Source organism: Triticum dicoccoides, chromosome 6B (genome assembly GCF_002162155.2).
Source record: "Triticum dicoccoides isolate Atlit2015 ecotype Zavitan chromosome 6B, WEW_v2.0, whole genome shotgun sequence".
In the NCBI taxonomy this organism is placed as follows: domain Eukaryota; kingdom Viridiplantae; phylum Streptophyta; class Magnoliopsida; order Poales; family Poaceae; genus Triticum; species Triticum dicoccoides.
In genome coordinates this window covers 100,534,387-100,543,117 of record NC_041391.1, presented here as the reverse complement: position 1 = coordinate 100,543,117, position 8,731 = coordinate 100,534,387, and the positions used below count along the sequence as shown (strand labels likewise).

Below are 8,731 nucleotides of genomic sequence, written 5' to 3'. Positions count from 1 at the left end.
GTAAAAAATCTCCAGGGAAAGACATGGATGTTTACATGCAGCTGACCATAGATGATCTTTTGGAGCTTTGGAATGATGGAGTCTGGACTTATGATGCCTCTCGATCTAAGAAGTTTCTCTTACGTGCCGCACTACTATGCACAATAAGTGATTGGCCTGGGCGTGGATCTTTGTCTGGAGAAAATATAGCAGTTTGCTCCCATTGTCTATCAGAGACATGCTCTCTTTGGTTAAAGAATGGACACAAGAAATGCTATATGGGACATCGCAGATTCTTGGAACCTAATCACGAGTTTCGATTTGATGCTGAGTCATTTGATGGTTTTTTGGAACATCGAGAGCCTCCCGTTCCCCTTTCATCACATGACATTTCAGTATTGACAAAGGACATGAAAACTACGTATGGGAAGCTGCAGCAGAAGAGCAGCAGGAAGCGACACCGTAATCAGGTAGATGAGAATGATGCAAGCATGCAGCAAGACACTTCAATATTCAGAAAGAGAAGTTGCTTCTTTCAGCTGCCATACTGGGAAACACTTCTATTGCGTCATAATCTGGATCCTATGCACATAGAGAAGAATGTGTTTGAGAACATGGTGATGAAACTAAATCGGAAGATGAAGAAGGTGAGTCTGGACAAGAAGATGAACATGAAGAAGAAGAGGAAGTTCGACAAGAACAGGAGAAAACACATGGTTAGTTCTGAGGGCATAAAAGAATTTACATGTGCTTGTTTTTCATGGGCCTAATGGTAGTTCCTATCTGTTCACATACCAGAAGTTGTAGAGAAGACTAGAAGAGGACCTACTCACATGAGGCGCTTCTGGAAAGAACATGATGTTGATAACAAGATCAATTTGAAGTTCAACAGATTTGGTCAGCCATGTGGTTTGAAGACTTGCAAGCTGACAAATTTTATTGGAACCCTAGTGAAAGGAAAAGAAATGTCCTTAGCTGCTCAAAACTGGAGCAAAGTACCAAAGTTAGAGAAAGAAAAGTTGTGGGGTTCTGTCCAGGTATGTCAACGCAATCTAACATATATATTTGCATCTTCAACAAACAAGTCATTTTTTTCTTCAACGAACAAGTTGTCACAATTGTATTTTATTATAGGCTTTTTTCAACATTGATGAGTCATACAAAAGATGGGTGTTGAGATCAGCTAGTAAAAAATGGAAAGACTTCAAGGTTGTTTTAAAGAGGAAATACTACAAAGCTGATTTGTCACGGGCACGGAATATTCTTAATGGTTGTGATAATAGAATTCCAATTGGACAGTGGGAGTGGCTAGTAAAACACTGGAGAACAGAGAAAGCTAAGGTGAGTACTCAATGGTGTAGTTTTGTATCCTATGCTAAATATGTGTTCCACATATAAGCTTGTTATGAGTTTCTTCACCATATTTGTGTGCCCAGGAAAAATCTGAGAGAAACAAAGCCACTCGGGCATCGCAACTCGAGGGATGCAACGGGACCCACACCGCTGGGTCACGAAGTTTTGCAGTTGTCCTTGATCAAATGGTAATCAATATTCCTTGTTTTATTTTACCCCATAATATTCATTTGCCCTGTTCTTTGTGTCAACGGGACCCACACCGCTGTGTCGAGGAAGGCTGACCTTACTTATTCTGCCTCTCATATGTACACAGCTGAATTGTGGACAGATTTGCTGTCTAGATTTGTTGCCTTAGTGTCTTTGTCCTTTTTAACTTGTGTAACTATTGTATCAACATTTCATCTCTGCTTCAGGAGATGGTAGAGGGTAGGGAAATTGGGCGTGCCGAGCTTTACGTGGTTACGCATACGAAAAACAATGGATATCCAGTCAACCAACAAAGCGAAGTAAAAATGGTATGTAGTTCACTTCATAGTGCTCTGTTCTATTATATTCCTAGTTAGCTTTCACTTGATACTGCTGTGTTCAGTGCTTCACAAAATTCATGCTTGCAACCCTACTGTTATACGAACCTTTCAGGATGAAATTAAAAAAAGGATTCGGGAAGATCCTTCTTTGATTGGTGAGGAGGCCCGTGATGGTGATCTTTATTCATCAATTTTCCCAAAAGGAAAGAAAGGAAGGCCAAGTGGCCTTGGTCTATTAGTAGGTGGAGTCGCTTCGGAGCGCCTTGCTCAAGTTGAAGCTGAACTACATGTTGCTAAACAAGAGAACATGGAGCTTCGGCATGTGGTGCATACTCTGCTGGCAAATCAAACTTCAATGATGGCCAAGAGTGAGAGAATGGCAGAACAGTACAATGAGCTAAAAAGTTTGATCATAGCTTCTAGGGGGTCTGTTGAAATGGGAGGAATTCCAGAAAAGGAGCTTCCAAATAAAGAACCTTCTAAGGTGATTCTTGTTTTCATCTCTTATATTCAGTCACATTATTTGAGCATTTACTAGTAGCTAAATATGAGTTTCCACATACTAGGACTTGGAAACCATGAATGACGAAGAACAAGCAACTTCACTTTCATATACTACCAAGGCATCCGAGGCAATGGCTGCTCCAAGGCTGCTCCAAGGCAATGGCTACTCTAAGTTGGTGAAGGCATCCCAACTGGAATCAAAGACAACAGAATCAGCACTACCAAGTCTTGCGCCTGTGCCAAAACCAAAGAAGACAAAGACAACTAAACATAAGAAACCAGGAATATTTCAAACACCGCTCCAAAATGGGCCAAAGGTGATTTTTTCTATATGTGTCTCAACTTATTAACCAACTAGCGAATTAGAAGGGTTACTTAGTACCATTGCAACTTACAGGATGGATTAGAAGATACCATAAAGTGTGGCATGGAAGTTAGTTTGACGTCGCCAAATAGTGCAAGTGTGGTGGCAATGGGAACCATTCAGAAAACTGATAGAAAAGCTAAAGCTATTGATGGCCAACCACTAGCTGATTGTGTTGAAGTTCTTGTCAACGTCGTGCTCAAAGAAACAACTGAGCTGCCTCCTGCACAAGGGAAAATAAACAAGCTAGGAAATGCCCAAGCTAGGTGTATTCCATGGCCACGCAAAAATGTATGATACATGACACTTTGCTATCTCATTTGCCCTGTTCTTGTATATGCAACTATTCTGAACTCTTTTTTATGCAGATTATGCAAACAGATCGTACTACCGTGCTGCACTCTAAGGTACTATCATAGCTCATAGTTTTGGTTTTGTGCTCATATTATGTATAACTATACATGATTTTTGTTTTTACCCAATTGTAGGTTTCTAGTGTTTGTAGTCAGGTGTCTTTCAAGAATAGCGAGAATGTGGATCCCAACAAAACAACTAGTGGAACTCAGGTGACCAACCATGAGACTGGTTGCAGTACTTCAGAAGGTGCAGTGAGTAATACACTGAAGAGAAAGAAGGTTTCTAAAACAACAAGAATGAAAAAAGCTACTCAAGCAATCTCTGCTACAACCGGAAACAACATACTTAGGAATTCGGGCAGGGAAACATGAAAGATGGTCATAGGTGAGTTGTACATGCCTTTTCCTGTAGTGAATTAGAGCATGAGGTTTCCTGGCCCCTTTTTCTTGCATGCATGTCTCTGTAACCCTGTTACAGTGCTGAGAACATTCTTTGCTCTTGTAGAAGCCTAGAAATGCTGGTACACTGCTCAAGGTTGAAGTTGAAGGTGACACATCGCTGATTTGCTTGCCCTTGTGTGTGCCCGTCTAAGATTGGCTTGCTCTTATGCTGGTACACTGCTGATTGGATTGCTCTTGCATCAAGCTGGAACACTTGTTCGTATTGTTGTCACAACATTAGGAAGTGACCTGTGTGTTTCTGATTGATACTTTGATATTGTTTCTGAATTTGTGAAGATGTTCTGATGGTGATGCTTTGCATTATTCGCATGCACGATGATACTTCTAGCCGATGCAAGCTTCTCAATCTTTTTTTCTATTGTATGTGTGTTTTTACAGAGCTAGATGCAAATTATTGAGCTTGTTGTAATAGTGGTTTTATCATATTCTTATTATGCATATGTAAAGTTTGTGGCATTCTTATGTGCCCTGGAAACATTTTGGAGGCAATACAAAAGACGCCACATAATGGTTTTGAGGCATTCTTTAGAAATGCCACAAAAATGTCTTGAAGGCAGTATGAGAGATGCCTGGCATAATTTTTAGAGGCATCATGACAAATGCTGCAAATAGTCTTTGGAGGCATTCTAAAAAAATGCCTTCAATTGAGCTTGTTGGCGTTCTGAAAAAATGCCTGCGTTTAATCTTTTTGAGGCATTGTGGAAAAATGCCTCAAATTGAGCTTGCTGGCGTTTTAAACATGCCTCTGTGTTGACCTTTGGAGGCGTTCTAGAAAAATGCCTCAGAAGACCTTTCCCTTCGTGACCATCTCTAGCATATTTGGAAAATGCCTTCTTTTCTCTAAGCTGGCATTATAGGGGCTTTTTGAGGCATTTTAAAGTGCCTGCAATTGACATACGTGTTGTAGTGCACCACAGGTTCCTATGTTTCATTGCTTGCTCTTTGAAGTTTGAACTTTCATCTGCTTTATTTAGATGATGAATAGGCTACAAGCACTGTCTGGGAGTAGCCTGTTGAGGCGAGCAACTAGGAGTGATTCACACCGTTGACGACGGCTCAGGGTTAATTAGACGCAACGACGTACGGTGATTGCATGATGACGACGGCGGATGCCACCGAGGTGAGCAATGCAACGACCACACATTACCACTTGAAAAAAGATCTATGTAAGCAAACACATATGGAAAGAAATATGGTGCATGATGGATCCTGATGATAATGCATCTACATGCATGAAACTCCAATACTACATACTAGGAGTACTTTTTTCCACGTACTTCCATACATTATTTTCACATAGTAGTACATATATACTACCACATATACACGATACTAATTTCTAATGCTACTTCACCATTTTCATTTTATAAATACTATTTTTTGTGGCACAACGACTAACTCTACTTTGCCTCAATGTGCAGGTGTAACGGCGGCCAAGGGGAGACTCCGTGACTGCTCTGGCATGACGGCGGCCACGATGACATGCGGTTTACACAGCTGACAGGATACCGCTCCGGCAGCAAGACAACGGTGTAGCAGCAGCCGCGCGACGTACTACAACAAATGGTCGACGGGTGACTGCTCCAGTGCGGCGGCGGCTACAAAGTATGGTTGTATATATAGGATCTACTCGGACAACAAACTCCATTGTGAAATGAATGTAGATAATCGTTCAGTCTGAGCTCGAAGAGACAGTTGAGCCATGGATAAAATTGTATTGTTCCACTCACCTGTGTGGTATATATTAAACTTTTTTGAATTCACAGATATACTCCATACTACCTACTCCATACTACCTACTTTATGAAGATACACACCACGTATGTCATACTCCATACTCCACATACTTCATACTCCATACTCCATACTCCATACTCCACATATTTCATACTCCATACTCTATACTTCAAAATAATATACGATAAACTCGATACTCCATACACCAAAAATATTACTCCATACTGCAAAAAAGTTATTGTATATTCTCCATACTTCAATAAAATATTTATATACACATACTTATTTTCCATGAGTGATATTCAATACTTTTGTAAGTAAATATACTTTCCCTATATGTATTGTAATTAGTTTATTATTCTTAAATATACATACATATAATTCCACTAAAATGATAGGTCCATAGGCCAAACAAGAGTCTGTGTACATATTGTAAAAAAGAACCATCTATCTTCTACCTGGAGTATATACCTAAGATTAGGATGTAAGCACGTACCTGCATGTAGGAGGAGCACGTGCCTATCATTATCGATTCTACTCGATGCATGCATGCATGCAATTAGCCAGCCAGTACCTCGCGAGGTTAGTTGCAACAGAACCGCTATCTAATTTTTTAACTAATATACCAGATGTTCGTATGTCGGTTGTTTCTTTATCAAGGTTGCAGTATAAAGTAGTAAACGAGAAGTGTCCATTGAAAAATCTTATATTGTTCCGAAAATGTCTTGCATCAGAGTCGTTGCTTGTCCAAAGTCTCTTGAGCTCAGGTGGTGTATCTGGATTGGCTAGTCTTATCTTTCCTTTTCTGCAGCATAGCCCCTTAGTTTCATTCTTGAATTTTGTTGCATGGCAGAAGCTGCAATTTGGTACCGTTTTGAGCACATGTGTGTTCTTCGGTATGTTGCTATAGACGAAATCATACGGGTCGGAGTTGTGAAATTCATCATCTTCTGTGATTTCGATTTCCACTTCTCTTTCCCATTCTAGTTTGTTTTGTAGCATCAAAAAATTAGTATAGGGTCAGTATAAGATGCAAATATATTTAAATTGTACTGAGCATACCTTGACCCGAAAACATGTATTCGTACTCGTTTGTGTCTTCTTCAAATATGACTTTATCATTACCGTGATCCTCATTGTAAATTGATTGTGTTGGTGCATCTACCACTTTGATGATTGCATTTCTCTCACATATTACTTCATCATTACCTGTGTAGTAATTTTTTATTGTCATACACACACATACATATAATCTTTGTATTGGATAATAGTATATATGATATTGGTAATCTTACCGTGATCATCATTATATAATGATTGTATTCATGCATTTACTTCTTTGATTGTTGGCAACATTGAAGAGGGAATGTCGTCCCACGAAGCTACATTAGATGTTTGTGTTGGGGCATCCACTTCTTTGATGCTTGGAAACATTGATGAGGGGATGTCTGTCCAGAAAAGATGATTAGTTGTCCAGACATGTGTATATCTATTTTGAGTGACAGTCTATTGTATAAAATTTAGAGTATTACCGTAAATCATGACTTCTGGTTGCTGTAGAGGTTCTGTGTCATCGTTGCCGGTTTCCGTCATGGAAGCGTCTTCAGAAGCAGTTTTCGGCCGTCTTGTCATGAATTCTTCGTTACGACGGTGTAGCAATGCTTGTCTTTCTCCTGGCGTCACATGTTTTTTGTGTTTTACAAGAAAGTTAGAAGTACTAACTTCCTGTTCGGTTGCAATATATGCAGGGTTCTCCATTGCAATTGAGTCTTTGCTTGCTGTGTTGCGCTTCAACTCATTTATATTTTCTATTCTAGCTTTCTTTTGTGCTGGCTCCATATTTGCATATATCTGCCTTTGTTGGGCGCATATTTTTTCTTTCTTTTGTTGATAGGCTTCACGGCGCTTTTTGAGTTTTTCCTGTTTTTTTTCATCGGTCATCTGTGCATTGTGCTCTGCTATTTTTTCTTTCTGTTTTTGATAGGCTTCACGGCGTTTTTTGAGTTGCTCCTGCCTCTTTTCATCGGTCATCTGTGCATAACGCTCTCTGTCTCTTTTTCTTCTTTGTTCCTTAGCATCCATTACTGGAGATTGTCAGAAATGCCTGTCTGCATGAGATTTTTCAATTATAAGTAATTATTATTTATTTATTCTTCAAACAACACTGACATTAGCAAGTGCAATGCAAACAAAGGAATTATATATTTCTTCTGGGGAAATCTTTGAGGCTGTTCAGGCTGTATTGATATTGTTTGCACTCCCTTTTTCATAGCAGAAATAGAATGTCCTACAAGTCTGAATTGTTACTTTCAGTATCATTGACCAATGATCTGTTGCACATGTTCTGATCAGGGTGTAGGGGCATACAGGTGAGTTGAGAAGCGCGCACAGACAGAGCAAACAACCCAGACTGAAAAAGGGGAGAATTTGGTATGGCTATAGGCGAATCTAGCTGCTAGAAGTTCAAACTATATTTGTGTTAGTTTACTTTTCCTTTCTCATAGAAGAAACAGACTGCCTAAAAGTAAAGTTTCTGCTATCTTCATCGTAAGAGTCATTGACCTATGTGATATGTTCTGTCAAATTAACATACTGCTGCCAAGTATGTGCCTTTGGCTCTATTTAATGAAAACGGGATGCAAATTTGTCATGCATGGAAACAGATAAGAAAAGTACCTGATGTAAACCTGACTTGTCAAACAGCTTACTTGAATTGAAGCTCACAAGGCACGTGTGAAACTGATTCTGGTTAATTGAACCAAAGAACGGGATTGTGTGAGAATCAGCGTGGACATATGGGTGTATTTGTAGCACCAACTGTACCTTATCTCAAGTAGGTTTCGGACTGTTGTACCTCTCTTTTATAAGCGTGTTCACTTTTCAGTTCCCGTGTATACCTTTTTGGTGTTATTTTGATGCAGAGTCGGACAAGGTTAAGACGTGCCTCTTTTTTTTGAGAAACCTGCCTTTTTTTTCAATCGTATAGGAAGGGAGTACTGAGCCGAAATACCCAGCATAGTGCAGCGGCCCAAACGAACTCCTAGCCCGGGAAGGCGCTTTGTCCGTGGCTTGTTGACCTGCTCTTTGTGCAGGAGGCCCAGCACCCATCAACGGACTTAAAGCAACGGACTTAAAATTGAGATCAGCCCTTTAGTACCACCTCGTCACCTCGTACGTGACTTTAGTACCACCTCGCCATCTCGCACGTGACCAAAACTAATGGTAGAAAAAAAAATCAATTGCGGGACGAAAACTAATGGTAGAAAAAAAAATCAATTGCGGGACGAAACTAAGAATATCACCTTGCTTTAATAGTAGGTATAGATATAGATTTAAATCGTTGATTAATTAGGTGAGCCATATCGGATCCTTTTGGAACCCAGCGACCCGTTTGTTCGCTGCTAGGGTGGGACACGTGGAGGGCTATTGCTTAGGGGGTAACTACC

The 8,731-nt window shown here is 40.0% G+C and overlaps 1 protein-coding gene across 2 annotated transcripts; it reads left to right on the top strand.

Annotated features, from left to right (window-relative positions):
• Positions 1-319: 319 nt before the first annotated feature.
• LOC119325343 lies at positions 320-4,085 on the top strand. 2 transcript variants are annotated; one of them, XM_037599093.1, is made up of 11 exons: positions 320-695; positions 778-1,016; positions 1,114-1,320; positions 1,416-1,520; positions 1,749-1,850; positions 1,975-2,346; positions 2,429-2,683; positions 2,764-3,021; positions 3,099-3,137; positions 3,219-3,471; positions 3,592-4,085. In XM_037599093.1, the coding sequence occupies exons 2-10, from the start codon at positions 813-815 to the stop codon at positions 3,456-3,458; spliced, it is 1,782 nt and encodes a 593-aa protein (XP_037454990.1). In that variant the 5' UTR covers positions 320-695; positions 778-812; the 3' UTR covers positions 3,459-3,471; positions 3,592-4,085. The 2 variants fall into 2 exon arrangements, with proteins under 2 accessions (XP_037454990.1, XP_037454991.1); XM_037599094.1 differs by lacking the exon at positions 320-695 and having other exon boundaries at positions 745-1,016.
• The last annotated feature ends 4,646 nt before the right edge of the window (positions 4,086-8,731 follow it).